We start from the raw sequence: 24,441 nt of genomic DNA on the forward strand, positions 1-24,441 counted from the left end.
TATCATGAAAGTCTGGCTTTCCCCGTGTGTGAGTGCTGTAATCCGCCGCTTCTGCCGACACAGAACACATGAACACGGAAACCCAGTAACTGTGTTCTGGCGAGGCTTTCTCTGAGTGCATGGCTAAAATAAGCCGATCAGATTTCGCTCCTTCTGCCGTATGAAGAGGATCTTATTATAATATTCCCGGCCCTTAATCTGCACGTTCACACACACCAGCGACATTGGGTTCGGCGAGCGCCAACAGAGACCAGTTCTAACGCACTGGAGAAGATCCAGCAAAGCCTGAAACTGTTCTGTGGTCGAGCACAGACGACACTGAACACTATTGACCAGAACATGTCAGCGCTGTCTTATAAACACCTCAGGAACTGTGGACACTTGTGGAAGAGTTCAACATGATGAGGAGATGATCAGTGTAACTCCACAACAACTACAGAAATGTCTCCGCTAACATTCAGAAACGTGTAAAAGTGAAGCTCTCCCTGAGTCTCTCCGTAAGGCTGCACTCGCTGCTGTTACTCCTGACTCTGGATCAGTGAGATCGGCCTGTGTTGTTATTGCCGGAGTCTCTGAAGCTTGTGTAGAGGCTCCGCCCTCTTCTGAACAGAGGCGGAGCTAAAGCTAATTTGCATTTAAAGGGACACACACAAAAACGGCATGTTTTTGCTCACGCCCAAAAATTGATTATAGACAAGCTATAATAAATGATCTGGTATTTTGAGCTGAAATTTCACAGACACATTCTGGGGACACCATAGATTTATATTACATCTGGTGAAAAGAGGCATAATATGTCACCTTTAAGGTTTTGGAGCGGCATGAGAGTGAGTAAATGACAACAGAATTTTCATTTTTGGGTGAACTATCACTTTAAGATGCCGAGTATACGGCACATCTATCCACTCGTACTGGACAAGAGAAACGGCGGAGTGCAGATGAGCTCAGAGCTTTTACTTTTCAGCTCTTCTAGTGAATCTTTAACTCTTTCCCCGCCATTGACGAGTTTTTCCGTCAATCCGTGTTTCCCCCGTTATACGGTAGGGGGCGCTGTTACGCATCATCTGAAATAGTGCAGCATCTCCAGATCCAAAACAGGAGAAGAAGAAGACCTGCATAAACCAGACAGAGCCGATAGATGTTGTTTACGCACATGTAAGCTAACATGATCATCAAACATTCAAAAGCATATAAATCAAAACTGCGTAACGTTTCTGAATATAATGTCGACCCAGGAAGAGGAAATGACTGACAAAAACACAATTTCTCAGCCTTTTTTTTAATGAAACTTCCCCACATTTAAAGGCACACTGAAGTGTCTTGGAACGCGCAGCTTTGTTTGATGCGTTGATGTAATTTCCACTGAAACAGGAAGCTAAGGCCGGACATATTGAATGGATCCTCCCCCTTTTCAAATAGCCAATAGCGTTTAGTTTACCTCACAGATTGACAGCACCATGGAAGTGAATCCGAGCGCTGATGATACGCTGGATTCAATTGAAAGGTGTGAATAATTCTAGCCATTTCATTCTTAACCAACAAACAGTTGGAAACCGGAATAAAACTCGAGCGTTTGAGCAACCGAACACACACTCCAACACATATTTCTCCGTGACGCGTCAACGGTCGCTTTGGCCAGGTGGTGTTTATAGCAGAGGGGGCGGAGCTTTGAATTCTAGAGAGCATTTGATTGGACAGAAGATGTGATGAGAAGCGGTGATGTCATAAAAATTCCTGATCCATTTTAGCGGAAGTGGTTGTAATCTCCCATCAATCCCACAATCTCCTAAATGTGAATTTTGTCATTGTTTTGAAACACACCTGCTTATTCATTACATTAAGGCTAACATATTCATACTAAAAGCTAAAAAGCTTAAATTTTGATTTAAAGGGGCCTTTAAGTGTTGATAAAAAAAATAATGAATGAAGCTAGAATGAATGAATGAAAGCAGAGGCTCTGTTCTTTTTCTTTTTATATATTGAAATAAATATATCAACAAAAAATAGTCTAGGTAAAGAATGCTGGCGCTGGCGGGGAAAGAGTTAACGCCGTCATTATTTTGCGAGGGAAAATAAGAGGCGCTGTGCCTTTAAACCCTCCGGCACAGACTCCTCCCCTCGCGTGATGACGCGCTCGCTTTAATGCAGCCTGTCAAACAGCCATCAGAAGAGAACCAGGCGAGCGGAGGGATCGCGATCATGAGCCGCGTCTGACGGATCGCCCTGCCGCGTTCCCCCCCGTTCTGTCGCACACAGCAGCCTCGCCCGTTCTCCTCCATGAAACACTCTCTCTGGAGCGGCGTGATCATGATGATGTCGAGCAAGAGCGCGGAATGGCTTCAGGATGAGCTGGAGTCCGGCGGGGCGCTTCTGCTGCTCGACTGCCGCACACACGAGCTCTTCGAGTCCGCGCACATCGAGTCCGCCATCAACCTGGCCATCCCGGGGCTCATGCTGAGGAGACTGAAGAAGGGCAACCTGCCCATCCGATCCATCATCCCCAACAACGAGGACCAGGAGAAGTTCGTGCGGCGCTGTAAGACGGACACGGTTCTGCTGTACGACGAGGCGACCGCGGACTGGCCGGAGAGCGGCACCTCAGGCTCCGTGATCGGGCTCCTCATGCACAAGCTCCGCGACGACGGGTGCAACGCCTATTACCTGGAAGGCAAGGAGTTTATTTGCCATTCAAAACTTTCAAGAGCTCGAAACGCTTTCTCTGCGCGCGTGTGTGTGTGTGAGAGAGAGAGACAGAAATGGATTAAATCTCTCCTCTCCGCTGAAATCCGCGCTCTTCTGCTTTTAAACGGAGAAAAAGTTCGTTTACATTAGACGAATACATCCGCGCGCTCGCTTCGTGAAATCTTTCACGTCTGACAGGCATTTTGTATAAACTCACTGCTCTTAAAATAGCTAATGTGTACCCTTTTTTGTCTTTCTCTGTGTGTTTTGACTACAACCCTTTAAAAAAAGGAGAAACAAAGATGTTTTCAATTAATTGCCTAAAATGGCTCCGCCATGTTGTCTTTCTGAAGGAAAACGAGCGATTTATGAATGAACGGCCAAAAAGACAGAATCACGACGCTGTTCGACTCTTTTTGATAAATAACCACGTTCTATTCGATATTTTGTGCAAATATACGCACATGTCGAGCGTTTTGTCGTGGAAATGGAGTTTGACTGTGTAATTCTCGGTTTCGCCACCATTCACAAAATACACATCGAGTGTCAGTCATGATCTTCACCATGTGACCAACAGTTGAACACTCAATCCGTTAGAATATTAATCTGTTTACTCGGATTTATTTATTGTGAAATAGTATCTTTTTCACCAGTGCTTATTAATTAGATACTAGTATTAATTCCTTTGCTTATAAATACACATCGAGTGTCTATGCCAAGGAACTATTCCATTGTTAATTTTTGCCACTTGAGATGGTCTGTAGGTCAGATATTAAAGAGGCAGTTCACACATAAATAGTTGATTTACAAACCTGAATGACTGACTGGATAACAAAAGATGTTGTTTTGAAAAATGCCTCGGCTTTTTTTTTCCTTTTTTTTTTTTTTGGTCTATAAAGTGGAAGTCAATGGTCACCAAAACTGTTTTGTTTCCACCGAAACAAAAAACCGAAAGAAGTCATACAGGTTTGGAATGAGGAAAGGATTACAGAATGATCATTTTTGTGTGAACTAACCCTTTAGCTGTTCACACTCCAGCCATTACAGTTTTACTGGGAACACTTCTTATCTCACTGGTTAGGCTAAGTGTTTTGTATAATAACTAGTCAGCATGTCTAGTGACTTTTGCAGTAACTAATAACAATTGGAACACATAATATATTAGATGTTAGTGGCTATTTGGATTACTAGTATTTACAAGACATTAGTATTTATGTTAGTATTTTAGTTATTTTCATATTATTATTTTAGTATACTAAAATTTGTATTTTAATAACATTGTATGGATTGTTAGAACACATCGCCCTTGTTTGAGTGTTTATATGTTCAGATACATGTGATTTATCGCTCTGACTGGTCTGTTATAGCCGATTTATCGCTCTGGCTGTTTATCGCTCTGGCTGTTTATCGCTCTGACTGATCTGTTATAGCCGATTTAACACTCTGACTGATCTGTTATAGCCGATTTATCGCTCTGACTGATCTGTTATAGCCGATTTATCACTCTGGCTGATCTGTTATAGCCGATTTATCACTCTGGCTGATCTGTTATAGCCGATTTATCGCTCTGGCTGATCTGTTATAGCCGATTTATCACTCTGGCTGATCTGTTATAGCCGATTTATCGCTCTGGCTGATCTGTTATAGCCGATTTATCGCTCTGGCTGATCTGTTATAGCCGATTTATCACTCTGGCTGATCTGTTATAGCCGATTTATCACTCTGGCTGATCTGTTATAGCCGATTTATCACTCTGGCTGATCTGTTATAGCCGATTTATCACTCTGGCTGATCTGTTATAGCCGATTTATCACTCTGGCTGATCTGTTATAGCCGATTTATCACTCTGGCTGATCTGTTATAGCCGATTTATCGCTCTGGCTGATCTGTTATAGCCGATTTATCGCTCTGGCTGATCTGTTATAGCCGATTTATCACTCTGGCTGATCTGTTATAGCCGATTTATCACTCTGGCTGATCTGTTATAGCCGATTTATCACTCTGGCTGATCTGTTATAGCCGATTTATCGCTCTGGCTGATCTGTTATAGCCGATTTATCGCTCTGGCTGATCTGTTATAGCCGATTTATCGCTCTGGCTGATCTGTTATAGCCGATTTATCACTCTGGCTGATCTGTTATAGCCGATTTATCACTCTGGCTGATCTGTTATAGCCGATTTATCGCTCTGGCTGATCTGTTATAGCCGATTTATCGCTCTGGCTGATCTGTTATAGCCGATTTATCGCTCTGGCTGATCTGTTATAGCCGATTTATCACTCTGGCTGATCTGTTATAGCCGATTTATCACTCTGACTGATCTGTTATAGCCGATTTATCGCTCTGGCTGATCTGTTATAGCCGATTTATCGCTCTGGCTGATCTGTTATAGCCGATTTATCACTCTGGCTGATCTGTTATAGCCGATTTATCACTCTGGCTGATCTGTTATAGCCGATTTATCACTCTGGCTGATCTGTTATAGCCGATTTATCGCTCTGGCTGATCTGTTATAGCCGATTTATCGCTCTGGCTGATCTGTTATAGCCGATTTATCACTCTGGCTGATCTGTTATAGCCGATTTATCACTCTGGCTGATCTGTTATAGCCGATTTATCACTCTGGCTGATCTGTTATAGCCGATTTATCGCTCTGGCTGATCTGTTATAGCCGATTTATCGCTCTGGCTGATCTGTTATAGCCGATTTATCGCTCTGGCTGATCTGTTATAGCCGATTTATCACTCTGGCTGATCTGTTATAGCCGATTTATCACTCTGGCTGATCTGTTATAGCCGATTTATCGCTCTGGCTGATCTGTTATAGCCGATTTATCGCTCTGGCTGATCTGTTATAGCCGATTTATCGCTCTGGCTGATCTGTTATAGCCGATTTATCACTCTGGCTGATCTGTTATAGCCGATTTATCACTCTGACTGATCTGTTATAGCCGATTTATCGCTCTGGCTGATCTGTTATAGCCGATTTATCGCTCTGGCTGATCTGTTATAGCCGATTTATCACTCTGGCTGATCTGTTATAGCCGATTTATCACTCTGGCTGATCTGTTATAGCCGATTTATCACTCTGACTGATCTGTTATAGCCGATTTATCACTCTGGCTGATCTGTTATAGCCGATTTATCACTCTGGCTGATCTGTTATAGCCGATTTATCACTCTGGCTGATCTGTTATAGCCGATTTATCACTCTGACTGATCTGTTATAGCCGATTTATCGCTCTGGCTGATCTGTTATAGCCGATTTATCGCTCTGGCTGATCTGTTATAGCCGATTTATCGCTCTGGCTGATCTGTTATAGCCGATTTATCACTCTGGCTGATCTGTTATAGCCGATTTATCACTCTGACTGATCTGTTATAGCCGATTTATCGCTCTGGCTGATCTGTTATAGCCGATTTATCGCTCTGGCTGATCTGTTATAGCCGATTTAACACTCTGGCTGATCTGTTATAGCCGATTTATCGCTCTGACTGATCTGTTATAGCCGATTTATCGCTCTGACTGATAATCGTGTATTATCTGGCTTGTTCTAGGAGGATTTAACAAGTTTCAGACGGAGTACCCGGAGCACTGCGAGACGAACTTGGACTGTTCGTGTCCCAGCAGTTCTCCGCCCTCCTCCGTTCTGGGTCTGGGTGGACTCCGGATCAGCTCCGACTGTTCTGACGGGGAGTCGGACCGCGAGCCGGGCAGCGCCACAGAGTCCGAGGGAAGCCCGATACCCAGTAACCAGCCAGCGTTCCCAGTCCAGATCTTACCGTATCTCTACCTGGGCTGTGCCAAAGACTCCACCAACTTGGACGTTCTGGGCAAGTACAACATCAAGTACATCCTGAACGTGACTCCCAACCTGCCCAACATGTTCGAACACGACGGGGAATTCAAGTACAAACAGATTCCCATCTCGGATCACTGGAGCCAAAACCTTTCTCAGTTTTTCCCTGAAGCCATTTCTTTCATAGGTAAGTTTCCTTTCAGAAGTTTAATGCTCATGTCCATCAGGTATTAGTTTATTATTTTCATTGTGTGTCTGAAGACTGGCTGTGACCTCAGGATGTGTTTGTGAAGTTCAGGACAATCCCAAACTCTTTTCCTTGAGTTCATTAGTCCCTTTGACGGGTCAGATTTACACAACTGTGCTCTACATGAAGAACAGACTCTGTAAACCTGACGGTCATTGAGCACGTTTACATTCACACACACAGAACTGGCTTACTGAATTAACTGTGTCCTGGTTTACAGGCAAGCCAATAACCTGGCAGTGCAAGTGTAAACCACACGCTGACAAGACTTGCTTAATAAATCAGGTTACGCCAAAACCTAATCGTTCATGTGTCCATTTATGTGAGATTTGTGATGTTGAATAATTAAGCAGTATTTTGACCGAACCGCTTCTTTCAGAACACATTTGTATCATATATTGGGTCGTAGTTCTCTGGATGCGCTTTAGTCGCGGTAAAGGTGCTTTCCTGTCACGTGTCACACACACACACACACACACACACACACACACACACACACACACACACACACACACACACACTTCAATAAGCCACAGAACGCAGGTTAATGTGTTTTCACATGTAGGAGAAGGTAAAAATCTAGCTGTGTCAATTGGTTTATGCGTGAGCCGTTTAGGTTAACGCATTTGCATGAACACACACGTGTGTATGAAGCATAATTGTGGTTTTTCTCAATCAAATGAGCTCGACAAGCTTTCCGAGGGTGAAGTAAGAGCTCAACATTACTGGAGCAGAGTAAGATCTGATGGATTCAGACGTGATCAATGTCAGACAGATCAGATCACAGAGCCGACTGAACCATGAAACACACACACACACACACACACACAGAGAGAGAGAGGAACGAGTTGAAATCTTCAACATGGCCGTTTATAAAGCGAGCTGAAAGCTTGACTCCAGATGAACGAGGATGGAAGCGGTTTTAGTTTCTCTTGTGTTTCGATGTCAGTGTTTTCAGGTGAAGCCACACGTGTGTTCTGCGGTTTGACACTTTTCTAGTAATTTCCTAAAAACATCTAGACTGAGGTTATATCTGCATGACAAAGACTCAGTGCTGGAAACGGTGCTGTTTAAGAAGTGTGCACTTCTGCTTTTGTTCTGTAGATATTTAAAGATGTAAACGAAGGCCTCAAGCGCTCACTTCTCTGAGCAGCCCTTTAATCTGAGCACACGTTTAAGTGTTTATTTATTTATTTGTATTGTCCTTTCTGAAATGTACAGCTTTAAAGGTCCCCTGACATGGAGTTATTTTATTATAATGTTTCCTGCGTTGCCCTTATAATGTTAGTATGTGTTTTAGATCAAAAATAGTCATAATTTAGAAATAAAAGGCATTGTTCCTAGCTGTGGGCAGGCTTTGATTCATTCTCAGACGTTCATCGAGGCCAGCTCTGTATTGGCCTAAGTTGAGGAAACAGTCGTCGGTGAAATGTTTGGACCATACACAACTTTGGGAAGTTGTGTCGGCGCATTTCCAGAGAATATATAAAATTAACCCAGTGTTTCTTCAGAGGCTTGGATGAAGGAACTAAAGAATACCTTTGTGTTCATTTGTACATCCGAACACTGAGCAACTGCCATGCTTCGCTCGTTTGCAAGCCATGATATCTCTCCAGGAAAAACTCTAGGTTCTTCCTAGCTCATTTTCTCATGGGCGAGCCAAACTCTCTGGGCGGCAAAGCAGAGAAAGGGGAGGTAACCTTTCCTCCTTATGACGTCATACGGAGGAGATTCAAGATCAGCGCGTCTGAGCTCTTATTTTCTCACAGGCAGAGAGAGACAGCCAAAGCTCGGTTTACACCGATTGACATGTCTAGCCACTGGGGGACCACATACAGGCTAGGGCAGGGGTCGGCAACCCAAAATGTTGAAAGAGCCATATTGGACCCAAAAAATAATAATAATCTGTCTGGAGCCGCAAAAAAATTAAAAGCTTTATATAAGCCTTATAATGAAGGCAACACATGCTGTAAGTGTTATATTAGCTTTATTAGTATCAAAATGACAAGTAGGCTACAAATTAGAGCTTAGATCGGGCCCAAAAAATCAAGCCCGGCCCGGCCCGACACATTAAACGTAATTATGAGCCCGATCCCGATTTTAACCCGACCATTTTTTAATGCGTGGGTCGTTATAACTGACGTTCTCAACTTTCTTTCTCCCGCCCGCAACATTTATGTTTTGTCCCGCTCCCGCCCGCAAATACACTTTTTTCTGTACCTCCAAATACTTTCAAGTTAGCCTACGTGTCGCCGCCATACATCCTCCTGATAAATTATTTGTTATTAAAGCATTAAAACACAAAAAACCCGTTAATTTAACATAAAAGCAAGCAGTTTACTGCGTGCATGGTTTGCCATGACTGAATGCGCGCAAAGTGCGCTCTCTTAATAATTCCTAAAAAGCTGACAGTTCATCGCGATCTCACACATCTCTGTTATTATCAATGTAGCTGACTGCACAATGAATCTTTCATAATATCCACACTTTGTTCGTTATAATTAGAGGATTTGCCAGCATACAGAATTCAGCACTGAACAAAAACGTCAGTTTTGAGCGGTGAGGGGAGTCTATCTTAAATGCTTCTGATTGGCCATTGCGTTCAAGAAATCAACACATATGTCTGTGATTGGCTATATCGCTCAAAGCTGCGAACACGTTATGAATAGAAATTCTGGCCTGTAAATCGTTTCTATTTTGTTTTAGTACAGTGAGTGCATTACCGCCCGCGCCCGCGCTCGCACTCGGCCATCAAATCTAGTCCCGCGCCGCACTCTATTGCGTTGGGAGTGCTCGGCTATCTTTCTCTTTTTCCCCTTGGGATCCACGACCCATGACACACCCGCCGGTTTGTTTGTCAGCCACCGGTCTAGCATCACGCCGATCTGACTGACACGTGTGTCACAGTCTATGACGTAAATTCTTCGTTGACAGAAATGTTTAAATTAAATATTTATTATACACATTTTTACAACGTTGAAAAACTTTAAGAATATATGTAATGTTTTTCCTTTCCTCCTACAGAAATTATATTAAAACAAAAAATATTTCTTTCCATTTTCAAATTTTTTAAAAAAGGTCCAGGGAGCCACTAGGGCGGCGCTTAAGAGCCGCATGCGGCTCTAGAGCCGCGGGTTGCCGACCTATGGGCTAGGGGAACTCATATTAATGCGAAAAACCTCAGAAAGTGAAAATTTCATGTCAGGGGACCTTGAGGCTTGTTCACACCCAGAACAGCAAATATAAAGGTCACGATAACTATATCAGCGTCACACCAGCGCACGATATCGTTCTGTTTATTACAAGCGCTGCAGTTTCGTCCGTCATCTGCCGCCTTAAATGAGCAAGCTTGATTCTGATTGGCTGCCAATGCTTTTACACCTCGGGTATTGAAATCGTTTCCGATTCACATTTGTCCATGTGTGTCTCATTCACACGCCTCGAACTGGAACCTGTTGTTCTGGTTTCGGCCGCTTTTATACGAGCATTGATATGACAGGCGTGTTAACAGGGATTGTTCACTTACAGAGATTTCATGTATAGCTTGAGGATGAGTACATGCAGGGCTCGACATAAGCAATGGCCCGATGGCCAGTAAAAGAGTATGTCGGGCTAGCAAAACAAACAGCAAACGTCATATACAGTGGCGCGAAGAGTGTCAATGTTACTTCAGGTTATAACGTGTTAAAATGTCAAAGAACTACGAGGCTGATACGAGAAAGAGGACATTCCTATAGGGCTGGGCGGTAAATCGAGTTTGTACAATATATCGATTTTTTTAAACCAAGATATGGAATGAGGCAATACTGTTTATATCGATACAGTAGCCTTTGATACGAGCACATCTGAAAAATAGCGGAGTACGCAGTGTGAGCTCCTGCAGTGAAACAACATAGTACAATTTGTCCTAAACAAGCTTATATTAAGCACTTCAAAATAACTGGTAAGATATAGTTAACAAGTTTAAAGCAGCTTGCCCTGTCAGATGCTCTGACAGATACTGTTGCTGACTGACAGATAAATACTGGCGCTGTTTAATGCGTTTGAGACGTGGTGCTTTCCTCAGTGCTTAACTTACATTTCACAGGTATATTCTCCATCTGTAAATGTTAGAGTCAAACAAATATGTCCATTTCACTGTCAGGAGAGGACGAGCTTCTGCAAGTGAATCTCCGCTAAAATTCAAGCTTCCGTGAACTAGCGCTGCCGCGAGCACGCGCGCCTAACACACGAGCACAATAGAAGAGTAGCGCAATAATTCTGACTAAAATATACATATTGCTAAAACATTTGTTGTTGGAGACAATAAATGTGCCATATGTGGAATTTTAAACCTACAAGTAGGCCTATGTTTTTATCAAAGTGAGCATTATAATGGGGTAATCAAATGCAGGCTAATATAGTTGTGCTTTTGTTTTTATTTTCATTTTTAGTTTAGCCTTAGTCATTTTGAAAACAAAAGCATTATTTTTGTTTTTAGATTGTAATGTTAGAATGTAATGTGATTTTAACCTTTTTGCACGTAATATATTGCATAGCCTACATTACATTCACTATATTTGTTTCCATATCCTTCAATATCAACATTGTTTGGATATCATTAAGCAGGATGTGAAATATTGTTTTTTAAATAAATACATATTTTCTTTATCCAAATAGAAAAACGTAGAAAGTACCGAGATATATATCGTATATCGCCATTTAACCAAAAAATACCGAGATATGATTTTTTGGCCATATCGCCCAGGGGTGGGAATCTCTAGGCACCTCACGATTCGATTCGATTACGATTCAGAGGGCTGCGATTCGATGCTAAATCGATTATCAGAATCTTTTTTTTGTGTGTGTGTGACTATAAATACTTTGCTTTAAAAGTACAAAGTAATGACCCATAAAGAATTAACGTACAATATATTTTATTAACATTGCAAAGAACCAACAGGAAAATACATGTGTGTCTGAACTAGCAGCAGCATATTTGTAGTAAATTAATAATATAACAACGACCGGTAACGTTACAGCCGAGTGTTTTTCCTCCTCTGGCTGGAAACGTGTCATTTGGCTTCATGTGTCTTGTTTCCGAAATATTTTAGTTTTACTCTACAAAGCTTACAACTAGTGTGGCTCTTGTCCAGCTCCTTTCCCCCTTCAACTTCATAGAGGCCAAAATATTTCCACACGTCAGCTTTTAACGAGGAGTGTGTTTAGCGCTCAGCCATCGCGTCCGCGTCTGTTATGTGCACGCCACAGACGGTCCGGCCACTGCACTTCCGCGCTTCAGAGTTCCGTCTTTCGCGTTCCGTCAATATTACGTTATTATAAATATATATCTAAAAATTTTTTTTTTTTTTTTTAAATCGATTTTTGACAATTGTGAATCGATTCAGAATCGTCCACGTCCGCATCGCGATGCATCTAAGAATCGATTTTTTCCCCCACCCCTAATATCGCCCAGTCCTAATTCCTAGTGTCATGGAAAACGCAGTACACCTGGGTGGAGAAAGGCGATGAGGGCATGTACTGTTTCGTTTGCCGGAAATTTACAACAAAAGCCGACCAAAATGCAAAATGCATAACCGGCCTGCCGAGTGCCGACGGGCTATCTAAAAATAGTGTAATCAAATTCCCCCCTAAACTTCTGCCAAGCCCCCCTAAAATGTGTGATTAAGTGTAAGCTACACAAATTTGTGTTCGCTTCAGTCTTGTTATAATCAGATTCAGCGCGTTCTTCATTTTTTCTTCATTGACAGTTTTTTGGTCATAAATGTTAAACGAATGACAAAAATAATCAGGCAAACTAATATACTTTTGTCTAATTTCGCCATTTTGAAGTGAAAATATAGCCTATGTAACTCATCACTCATGTAATGTAATAATTAGTTTACTGTCATTGTGAGGGGCCAAGAAAAATTAATCCTAATGTATACAATAAATACAGTTTAATGGAAAAGTGCTTTTCATTCTATTTCTTTCAGGGCCAGTAAAAATATAGAAGGGGCCAGCAAAACTCTGATCTACTGGCCCTGGGGGATCATGTTGAGCCCTGGTACATGATGACAGAAGTGAAATAATCATTAAATGTAAATATGTTTGAGTTATAGTAACACTCGTGTTGTGCGTCGGAAAGAGAAAGCGAAGGTTAAACTAGTGCGCTAAACTCACGATTCACGACATCCTGTTGTGCTGTTGCTCAGTCTGAACACTTTCACTTTTGCTGTGTAAACATGCTTTCCATGAGCCAGCGAAGATCAGGAAGTCTTGCTGAAAGAAACTTCCTGTTTAGAAGAAAGGCAGCATCAGCTAAAGAGGTCAGCGGTGTTGTGTTTTACACACTGAGTGAATCAATCGAAGCTTAAACCCCTCCAGTGGTTCTGCAGGAAGTGACCTCACTGTTCCCAGTTCAGCTGGACTCGTGTGTTCCCGCACATCCATCAGGAGACTGGGAATGGCCACTTTCATGGGACTAGTGTGTGTGTGTGTGTGTGTGTGTGTGTGTGTGTGTGTGTGAGAGAGAGAGAGAGAGAGAGATCTGTATCGCACTTCACTCTTATCATCCGCCACTGAACTCGTTTCAATTGAGATCCACAAACATCAGACTCGTGCGAGAGACAACAAACAAACGGACAGACAAACAGACAGACAGACAGACCTACAGACAGACAGACAGACATACAGACAGACAGACAGACAGACATACAGACATACAGACCTACAGACAGACAGACATACAGACAGACATGCAGACAGACATACAGACAGACCTACAGACAGACAAACAGACAGACAGACAGACAGACAGACAGACAGACAGACATACAGACATACAGACCTACAGACAGACAGACATACAGACAGACATGCAGACAGACATACAGACAGACATGCAGACAGACAGACAGACAGACATGCAGACAGACAGACAGACAGACAGACCTACAGACAGACAGACAGACATACAGACAGACAGACAGACAGACATACAGACATACAGACCTACAGACAGACAGACATACAGACAGACATGCAGACAGACATACAGACAGACATGCAGACAGACAGACAGACAGACATGCAGACAGACAGACAGACAGACAGACCTACAGACAGACAGACCTACAGACAGACAGACCTACAGACAGACAGACCTACAGACAGACAGACAGACAGACCTACAGACAGACAGACAGACAGACCTACAGACAGACAGACCTACAGACAGACAGACAGACCTACAGACAGACAGACAGACAGACAGACCTACAGACAGACAGACAGACCTACAGACAGACAGACAGACCTACAGACAGACAGACAGACAGACCTACAGACAGACAGACCTACAGACAGACAGACCTACAGACAGACAGACCTACAGACAGACAGACAGACAGACCTACAGACAGACAGACAGACAGACCTACAGACAGACAGACCTACAGACAGACAGACCTACAGACAGACAGACAGACAGACCTACAGACAGACAGACAGACAGACCTACAGACAGACAGACAGACAGACCTACAGACAGACAGACAGACAGACCTACAGACAGACAGACCTACAGACAGACAGACAGACCTACAGACAGACAGACAGACAGACAGACCTACAGACAGACAGACCTACAGACAGACAGACAGACAGACAGACCTACAGACAGACAGACAGACAGACCTACAGACAGACAGACCTACAGACAGACAGACCTACAGACAGACAGACCTACAGACAGACAGACAGACAGACCTACAGACAGACAGACAGACAGACCTACAGACAGACAGACAGACAGACAGACCTACAGACAGACAGACCTACAGACAGACAGACAGACCTACAGACAGACAGACAGACAGACAGACCTACAGACAGACAGACAGACCTACAGACAGACAGACAGACAGACAGACCTACAGACAGACAGACAGACAGACAGACCTACAGACAGACAGACAGACAGACCTACAGACAGACAGACCTACAGACAGACAGACCTACAGACAGACAGACAGACAGACCTACAGACAGACAGACAGACAGACCTACAGACAGACAGACAGACAGACAGACCTACAGACAGACAGACCTACAGACAGACAGACAGACCTACAGACAGACAGACAGACAGACAGACCTACAGACAGACAGACAGACCTACAGACAGACAGACAGACAGACAGACCTACAGACAGACAGACAGACAGACAGACCTATCTATATTAGGGCTGTTGGAACGAATTCCGAAATTCGAATATAATTCGAATATTAAAAAAATCAATACTATTCGAATGCTGAAGTTACTATTCGAATATTGTTTTTTTATGTATATTTTAATTTTTTTATATATATAAACAGGAAAGAGGCCGCACTATGCATAAATTGTTTTATTTGCACAAACGCGTTTCAAGAAGGCACGCGCCGAAACGCGTTTGTGCAAATAAAACAATTTATGCATAGTGCGGCCTCTTTCCTGTATAACGTTATATATTCTAATCATCAGGCCAGCATTCTTAAAGTTTAAGTTTAATCATTGAGTGAAGCCTGCTCCTATTCCCATTCATTAATTTTTTTATATGGAATCTTGCCTTTCTCGCCACCTTGACTTACACACATGTGAAAATGAAATGCTTTTGTTTCGTCTGATGAACAATAACGTTTTTGAATCGTAACAATTGTGCACGTTATCCACGCTGTATCATCATAACAATACTGTCAAAAATGGTAACTGTTTAACAACGTAAAAAAGCGCCCGTGAAGCGCAAATATCTCGGTGAATACTCAGCGGATTCGGCGAGCAACAAACTCGTTGGAACCGTCTAGTCGGACTGAAAAGAACGATATAAGTTTCAGAATTTTCGGTGGTGTTTTAGCGGAGATATTAGCCGAAAACCATCGGCAGCGCTGCAACCATATTCAGCACGAATAAAATGTTTATTGTAATGTTAGATATCCCTCTAGTGGACAGAACGTGTAACAACCACATGCTATAGTGGCATTGGCGATCCATAAGGCCTGAGTAATGTCGTAAATATTAATAATAGGATGAATTTGAGCATTTAATATTCGAATATTATTCGAATATTAAATAAAATAAGGAATGGAATTCGAATAGTATTATAGAGGAAGATTGACAGCCCTAATCTATATAGGTTCTTGTATAATGCAGTGTTATACTATTTTTTTTCACTATTGTTTCCTTCATGTTTTGAATGAGCTTTATATATAGTTTTCATGTTAATTTTAGTTTAATTTTTACAAATTATTATTATTATTTTTTTTTTTTTAAATTAGTTTTAGGTTTAATTTATTTTTATTTCAGTTTTAGTTTTTTTTTAATTCCAGCTAATAATTTTAGTGCCTCAACTTAGGGTTAGGGTTAGCTTATGGCAGAGGCAACTTTTCTCATTTTCATTTAAAAAAAAAAAAAAAAGATAATTATAATTTTATTTCAGCTTCATTTCATTTAACAGAAGTGTTTTAGTAGTTTTAGTTAACGATAATAACCCTGGTATACAGACCCAATTTGTACTGTGAAAAAATCCTATTAATAATGTCAAAATATTATATCGAAAATATTTAATTGTAGTACTGTTTGCATTTATTTTTTCACTCTTTTTCTTATTTGACTATTTATTTATTTATTATATATATTTATTTCCCGCACTGATTTCTCCAATATCCCTCACTGAAACCCTTGCTCCGCTGCACTGGAGGAGACTTTAGATCAGTCGCTGTTTCTGATCACTCATTTCAGGAGTCCAGGAGAGTTTTATTTCTCGTTCCATAAAAAGCGAATTATTTCCCAAACGAGTGTCTAGTCTTCCCACAGGATCAGCAGACACTCATCAGGCCTGTCCCTGTAAGGGATCGTTCGTGTCCTCAAACCTGCGCTCTTCTGCAGAACCAGTATTTCCTGTTCGACTGTTTGTCTGTGCGGTTCCAGTCCGTGGCGTCAACGCTTCGAGCGACCCGAAGGACAAAACCAAGTACTCAAACAACTCTAGTGGTTCTGAAGAGATACGAGCGCTTTATTTAATGACATTCACTCTCAAATAAACCAAATCGTTGATCAACTCGTGTAGAATCATGGCCACACGTCGAGAACATCAAACCTCATTGGATCTTGTGTGATGACATGATGTAAAGTCACATGATGCACGAGAGCCAATGAGATGTAGTAAAGGAGCAGTCACACAGGATCATAACACAGGGTTTCTGTCACTTTTATCTGAACGATAGTCCAGCTGGAGAGACACGTTTGTGCTGTTTTTAACTCTGTCTTCAGGCTTCTTCACAGATGTTCTGCACAAAAATTCGGTTCAATTAGAAGTCTATAGTGTGTTATGTGTATGCTAGGTCAAAGAGATGTGTTTTTAGTCTAGCTTTGAACTGACCGAGTGTGTCTGCTTCCCGGACAGTGGTAGGAAGACTGTTCCAGAGTTTTGGTGCTAAATAGGAAAAACCTTTAAAAATGTAATAGTTCTGTAAGATCAAGAGGCAGAGAGTCCACAGGACAGGAGCACACGAAGAGAAAGCCCGTCGCCCATAGGCCGTCGGTGTGTGTGCGCAACTACCAACAGGCTGGATTGTGAAGATCGAAGTCTCCGATTTGGGGTATAGGAAATTAACAATTCAGATAAATAAGGAGCCAAGCCATGCAATGCTTTATATGGCAGCATCATAATCTTAAAATCAACTCGGAGTCTGACTGGGAGCGAGTGTATGGAAGTAAAATAATGACAAATGTTTTTGAAACAAAAAGCCTGTTGAATTGCACTACTTGAAAAAAATATGCATTGCATTAACCCTGCTTGTATTTTAATGCATTGTATTTTTAGGGCTTGCATTTTTATGGGCTGTATATATAGATACAATATAGAACAACAATATGAAAGTGCTATGACCCTTCCCAGTTTAATCTAATGCAGTACATGTATGTTGGCATACTTCCCCAATCCTCAATAAGGTGCGAGTTTTGTCTTTTATATCACTGTATTATTCCATTAAGCTACGTTAAGCGCTTTGTCCCGACAGAAGGGGAATCCTTGAGTATGATGATGAGGTATTGAGGGAAACCGATTATAATCCCGTTCATGGTAGAAAAAGCTGATAACATGTAAGGCTACACAGGGAAAGTAACAATGAAGTTAATGAATGAAACATAAAAACAGCTTTTGTGCCTTTATCATCTTTTCTGCATATATACTGACCCAGATATCATCACAAAAAACGTAATGCATGCTCAATTATTGTAAATGAGTTTTTATGATTGAATGGCTTGCGCTAACTGTTGCTCTAACTCTTCGTCACCAACACGCGCTTGCACCCCCTGCTGGTGAGGTCGACTAACAGCAGATGGAGATCATGCTCGGTAATCGACTGCTTTTCCTGCAGCTCCTGGATGTCAACGTTGAATTTACTGTCGAATTTGAACCACTGAATTTGTGGAAGCGAATTAAAATGGACTGAAAACCGCCTGTTGAATATTATAGGTTGTATTTTTAATCAGTTTGAATATTTTGGAAGTGAAATATGAAAGGTGAATATGGATTATTGAAATTTTACTAATGAAAATGCTTTTGAAATGTTTTGAATTGAAATATTCACAGCTTAAATATTCAACCATGCTAAATTACAGCCCATAAAAATGCAAGCCCTAAAAATACAATGCATTAAAATACAAGCAGGGTTAATGCAATGCATATTTTTTTCAAGTAGTGCAATTCAACAGGCTTTTTTGTTTCAAAAATATTTGGCATTACTTTACTTCCATACGAGTGTAAGGACTCCACAACTGGAGTAATATGATTGCATACGCTGGACCCAGTCAATAGCCTGATGTTCTAGGCATTATCAACTGGCCAGAACTTTGAGATCGCAATAGACGTGAAGGACTATAATGCGTTAAGAGCTCGCTCAAGCACTGGGAGCTAAACCATTTAGTGCTTTGTAAGTAATCAGCAATATTTTAACATTTATACGATGTTTAATAGGGAGCCAATGCAGTGTTGACAGAACCGGGCTAATATGGTCATACTTCCTGGTTCTGGTAAGAACTCGAGCGGCTGCGTTTTGGACCAGCTGGAGTTTGTTTATTAAGCGTGCAGGGCAACCACCCAGTAGAGCATTACAGTAATCTAGCCTTGAGCTCATGAACGCATGAACTAACTGTTCCACAGACGTCAATGAGAGCATATGGCGTAATTTAGATATATTTTTAAGATGGAAGAATGCGGTTTTACAGGTTTCTACAGACTAGAAACGTGACTTTCAAATGAAAGATTATCAAAGAGCACACACACACACACACACACACACACACACACACACACACACACACACACACACACACACACACACACACACACACAGGTTCCTAACCGATGACGAAGACTTGACAGAGCAGCCATCGAGTGTTAGACAGTATTCTAGGTTAAAACTAATGTAATTGTCTGGTTATAGCCAGGGTTCTGTCAGACTAGGAGACGACATTACTCACCTTGGTTGTTGACTGATTCTACTTCCCTTAGTTGCTTGATAGACTTGTAAAAGGCGTGAGAGAGAGAGAAAAAAGACGACAAGCACAGATGGCAGGTTAACAGGCTAGCGAGATACTAGCATGTTGTGCTAGCGATGTCAGATTAATGGGATAGGCAATATTAGACATCTAATATATGTTGATGAATAAGTTAAATTTAGCAAATAAGAACAGCAAGGAATGATAGCAAATAGAGATTCAAACAGAAAACTATACGGAGCTACAGACGCAGACAGGAGCAATCGATCAAACGAGCAATCCAGAGTATACAGACCGGCCCTATATAACACATCTGTGGTCCGACTCTAATCGTCTTTGAAATGTGAAAAGTTAAAGTTGAGCCTCGATTAAAATCAAGATAACATTTCTAGTACAGCTTAAAGCTAATCAACTAGTCCTGATGACCTCATTCAGAAAACATTTGTTGTAGTTAGGTGTGTGTGTGTGTGTGTGTGTGAGTGAGTGTGATGGGTAGGTTTAGGGGTTGGGTTTGTGTGTGTGTGATGGGTAGGTTTAAGAGTTGGGTTTGTGTGTGTGTGTGTGTGTGTGTGATGGGTAGGTTTAGGGGTTGTGTGTGTGTGTGTGTGTGTGTGTGTGATGGGTAGGTTTAGGGGTTGGGTTTGTGTGTGTGTGTGTGTGAGTGAGTGAGATGGGCAGGTTTAGGGTGTGTGTGTGTGAGTGATAGGTAGGTTTAGGGTGTGTGTGAGTGTTTGTGTGTGATGGGTAGGTTTAGGGGTTGGGTTTGTTTGTGTGTGTGTGTAAGTGAGTGAGATGGGTAGGTTTAGGGTGCGTGCGTGTGTGTGTGTGTGTGTGTGTGTGTGTGTGATGGGTAGGTTTAGGGGTTGTGTGTGTGTGTGTGTGTGATGGGTAGGTTTAGGGGTTGGGTTTGTGTGTGTGTGTGTGTGTGTGTGTGTGTGAGTGAGTGAGATGGGTAGGTTTAGGGTGTGTGTGTGTGAGTGATAGGTAGGTTTAGGGTGTGTGTGAGTGTTTGTGTGTGATGGGTAGGTTTAGGGGTTGGGTTTGTTTGTGTGTGTGTGTAAGTGAGTGAGATGGGTAGGTTTAGGGTGCGTGTGTGTGTGTGTGTGTGTGTGTGTGTGTGTGTGTGTGTGTGTGTGTGTGTGTGTGTGTGTGTGTGTGTGTGTGTGTGTGTGTAAGTGAGTGAGATGGGTAGGTTTAGGGTGCGTGCGTGTGTGTGTGTGTGTGTGTGTGTGTGTGTGTGTGTGTGTGTGTGTGTGTGTGTGTGTGTGTGTGTGTGTGTGTGTGTGTGTGTGTGTGTGTGTGTGTGTGTGTGAGAGATAGGTAGGTTTAGGGTGCGTGTGTGTGCCTGTGTGTGTGTGTGTGTGTGTAAGTGAGTGAGAGAGATAGGTAAGTTTAGGGTGCGTGTGTGTGTGTGTGTGTGTGATGGGTAGGTTTAGGGGTTGGGTTTGTGTGTGTGTGTGTGTGTGTGTGTGTGTGTGAGTGAGATGGGTAGGTTTAGGGTGTGTGTGTGTGAGTGATAGGTAGGTTTAGGGTGTGTGTGTGTGTGATGGGTAGGTTTAGGGGTTGGGTTTGTGTGTGTGTGTGTGTGTGTGTGTGAGTGAGTGAGATGGGTAGGTTTAGGGTGTGTGTGTGTGAGTGATAGGTAGGTTTAGGGTGTGTGTGAGTGTTTGTGTGTGATGGGTAGGTTTAGGGGTTGGGTTTGTTTGTGTGTGTGTGTAAGTGAGTGAGATGGGTAGGTTTAGGGTGCGTGCGTGTGTGTGTGTGTGTGTGTGTGTGTGTGTGTGTGATGGGTAGGTTTAGGGTGTGTGTGTGTGTGTGTGTGTGATGGGTAGGTTTAGGGGTTGGGTTTGTGTGTGTGTGTGTGTGTGTGTGTGAGTGAGTGAGATGGGTAGGTTTAGGGTGTGTGTGAGTGTTTGTGTGTGATGGGTAGGTTTAGGGGTTGGGTTTGTTTGTGTGTGTGTGTAAGTGAGTGAGATGGGTAGGTTTAGGGTGCGTGCGTGTGTGTGTGTGTGTGTGTGTGTGATGGGTAGGTTTAGGGGTTGTGTGTGTGTGTGTGTGTGTGTGATGGGTAGGTTTAGGGTGCGTGTGTGTGTGTGTGTGTGTGTGTGTGTGTGTGTGTGTAAGTGAGTGAGATGGGTAGGTTTAGGGTGCGTGTGTGTGTGTGTGTGTGTGTGTGTGTGTGTGTGTGTGTGTGTGTGTGTGTGTGTGTGTGTGTGTGTGTGTGTGTGTTGTGTGTGTGTGTGTGTGTGAGAGATAGGTAGGTTTAGGGTGCGTGTGTGTGCCTGTGTGTGTGTGTGTGTGTGTAAGTGAGTGAGAGAGATGGGTAAGTTTAGGGTGCGTGTGTGTGTGTGTGTGTGTGTGTGTGTGTGTGTGTGAGTGATAGGTAGGTTTAGGGTGCGTGTGTGTGTGAGAGATAGGTAGGTTTAGGGTGTGTGTGTGTGTGTGAGTGAGTGAGAGAGATGGGTAGGTTTAGGGTGCGTGTGTGTGTGTGCGCGTGTGTGTGTGTGTGTGTGTGTGTGTGTGCTTCAGTTGGGCTAGTCTGGCACTCACGGCTCACCTCTTTGTTCTTCTGTTCCTCAGATGAAGCTCGTTCCAAAAAGTGTGGGATCTTGGTGCACTGCCTGGCGGGCATCAGCCGCTCGGTCACCGTCACGGTGGCGTATCTCATGCAGAAGCTCAACCTGTCGCTCAACGACGCCTACGACTTCGTCAAGCGCAAGAAGTCCAACATCTCGCCCAACTTCAACTTCATGGGGCAGCTCCTGGACTTCGAGAGGACGCTGGGCCTCAACAGCCCGTGTGACAACCGATCGACCAATGACCAGCTGTTCTTCACCACGCCGACCAATCACAACCTGTTCCAGCTGGACCCGCTGGAGTCCACATGAGCCGGCGGGGCCGTGGGTCGGCGGGGGAGCCACTCGACGGATGATTCTGCCACTCGACGAGTGTTTCTGCCACTCGATGGATGATTATCTCCGGTGTCGGGAGTTTAGAGCCGGGGTTCGGCACACGGGCCCTCGGGGGCCCTCCGCTCCGGTGGATCTCAGTGCAGCTTTTCTTGCCTTTATGGAACAGACTGTTCTTCTCTTGTCCCGGTTTGACACCGAGCAGACGCTCAGCGCTTCGCTCACAGGAGGAAGTGTACGTGCCTCGAAGCCTGGCGGCGTGCCGGCTGGGGTTCCTGTTTTCTGCCCGGAAGGGAGTGTATTGGGGAATTTTCTCCAAGCTCAGACCCAAGTGGCATCAGAGGTGCACAATACATTCAGTTTCTACATCTTTGTATATTTCCTCGCAGACGTTGTTCAAAGTCGTGACAGAACCAACACAAACAGACATTGTGAGTCGACATCCCCCTCTTTATTTCCCCTCGCTCTACGTTTGCAGTGACCTAATGCGTTTTGCACAGTGGTGAAGCCTTTCACTTCTTGGCACTTAAAAGCGGTACTCCAACACACACACACACACACACACATTGAGCGTTCCTGCCAGTCCTAGGCTGCGACGAGGACGACACACACTTAAAGCTCATTGTTCATTAAACCGCTAACCACAGATTGGCGTTTGTGTGTGAGACACGAGTCTACGAGGCCTTGGTGATTCTCATTACAGTATGAATATATTGTATTAATTTCTGAAGTATGTATTCACTCGATGTGTTGTGCATGCGATCCTCTCGAGGTGCGAGTGTCGAGGACGGTGTTAGCGAAGCGCAGGACTAGCGGATGAACACGAGTGCTCGAGTTAACAGGGTTGCTTTAAGCTGGCCTTATATAACCTTTTTAATTCTTTCCTACTCTGACTGTTCAATACTCTTTGTATCTCACTTTAGAAATCGTTGTATTAAAAAGTTCATTTTTAAAGAAACCGATATGTAGTAGTAATAATAGCCGACTAACGGTGTTTAACGGGTCGGTCGAGGTTCTGTTTGTTACTCTGCAATATACTCCACAACCCTCTGCAGTGTTTTCTAGAAGAAATGGCCTGGGGTTTTTGACTTCTACTTTTGATACTAGCGATCCACGGAGATTAGCTTGGTTAGCTTGAGGCGAGCAGCGTTTGCTTCACAGGAAGTGACATCACACACTGGCTACTGGGTGCGCGTTTCCTCCGATTCGATTTACCCCATAATATACATGTGCTATTTACTGACTCCTGTGGCCTTTTCATATATCTCAATATATATACATATATAGTATTAATCTTGTGCAGATATGCAACCGCCGTCCCGTTCATATATCACGGACGACTCACGCTTGAGCTCTTCTGAAGCCCAGTGTCGGTACCGGCTCCGGGCGCCTCGGCTCTGAACCGGCTTCTTTATCTCCGTTCATCTTCAAGCTGCTTCTGTGGAGGAATGTCTGCGTCGAGTGTGTGTGTGTGTGTGTGTGTGTCGCCAGAACACACTTCCCGTCGCCACTCGCGGCTCCGCGACCCGGAACTGCAGGACTGAGAGAACGGCGAGGAGCGAATAAGGAAACGTGTATCTTACCTCACCGAGGAATTTTTCAGGGATTTTTATTTGACAATGCGTCGGCATCGTGTTACAGCTTCAAATGTCAAAGAGCTGTTTTATATGTGCTGTAAACATTTTTTTAAAAGATACAATCTATATATGTGTATAATACTGGGCTTGGTAACCGGGCAGTTCAACTTTCTGGTTTATGAAGGATATAAAATTGTCCGTATGTATTGTATAGTATATGAAAACCAATACAAGACTTGTTTGTACTGCAAATAAATATTGAATTATTTTTTGGTTACTCAGGCTGGTTTGGTGTTCATTCGATCCTTCCCATAAACCCTGATAAGAGCGTGAGTGGAGCTGAGTGCTCTGTGTAAACCTACTTAGGGTTCAGAGGGTTTATTATTTCCACATGTCCACTACAGTTATGTGCTTTTGCTTCATTAATACACCGTATACTTTTTCCTGATTTACCCTGAAAGAATGGAGTGAATGTGACATTATAACATGGCCATATGACAGATTAACATGTTATCTGATCTAATCAAAAATTAAACAAGACAAACTAAAATATTTTCTCAAGAAAAGACAATTATGAACTTTTTCATATAAAATAACGAATTTTTTTTATAATTTAGAGTTTGACATCAAACACACACCGGAAAACACAGCTATACAGCATCGTTCAAAACAATAATTAATCGTTTCTGAACATTGACTCCGTCTTTA

General features: G+C 42.9%; 1 protein-coding gene across 1 annotated transcript; it reads left to right on the plus strand.

Moving 5' to 3' along the window:
* Positions 1 to 2,152: 2,152 nt before the first annotated feature.
* On the plus strand, positions 2,153 to 22,926 carry dusp7 (dual specificity phosphatase 7). The gene is made up of 3 exons (XM_056239419.1): positions 2,153 to 2,668; positions 6,239 to 6,667; positions 21,828 to 22,926. The coding sequence occupies exons 1-3, from the start codon at positions 2,278 to 2,280 to the stop codon at positions 22,133 to 22,135; spliced, it is 1,128 nt and encodes a 375-aa protein (XP_056095394.1). The 5' UTR covers positions 2,153 to 2,277; the 3' UTR covers positions 22,136 to 22,926.
* Positions 22,927 to 24,441: the final 1,515 nt, after the last annotated feature.

This window comes from Rhinichthys klamathensis, unplaced genomic scaffold (assembly GCF_029890125.1).
Source record: "Rhinichthys klamathensis goyatoka isolate OS25496 unplaced genomic scaffold, OSU_Roscu_1.1 h1tg000562l_1, whole genome shotgun sequence".
Lineage (NCBI taxonomy): Eukaryota > Metazoa > Chordata > Actinopteri > Cypriniformes > Leuciscidae > Rhinichthys > Rhinichthys klamathensis.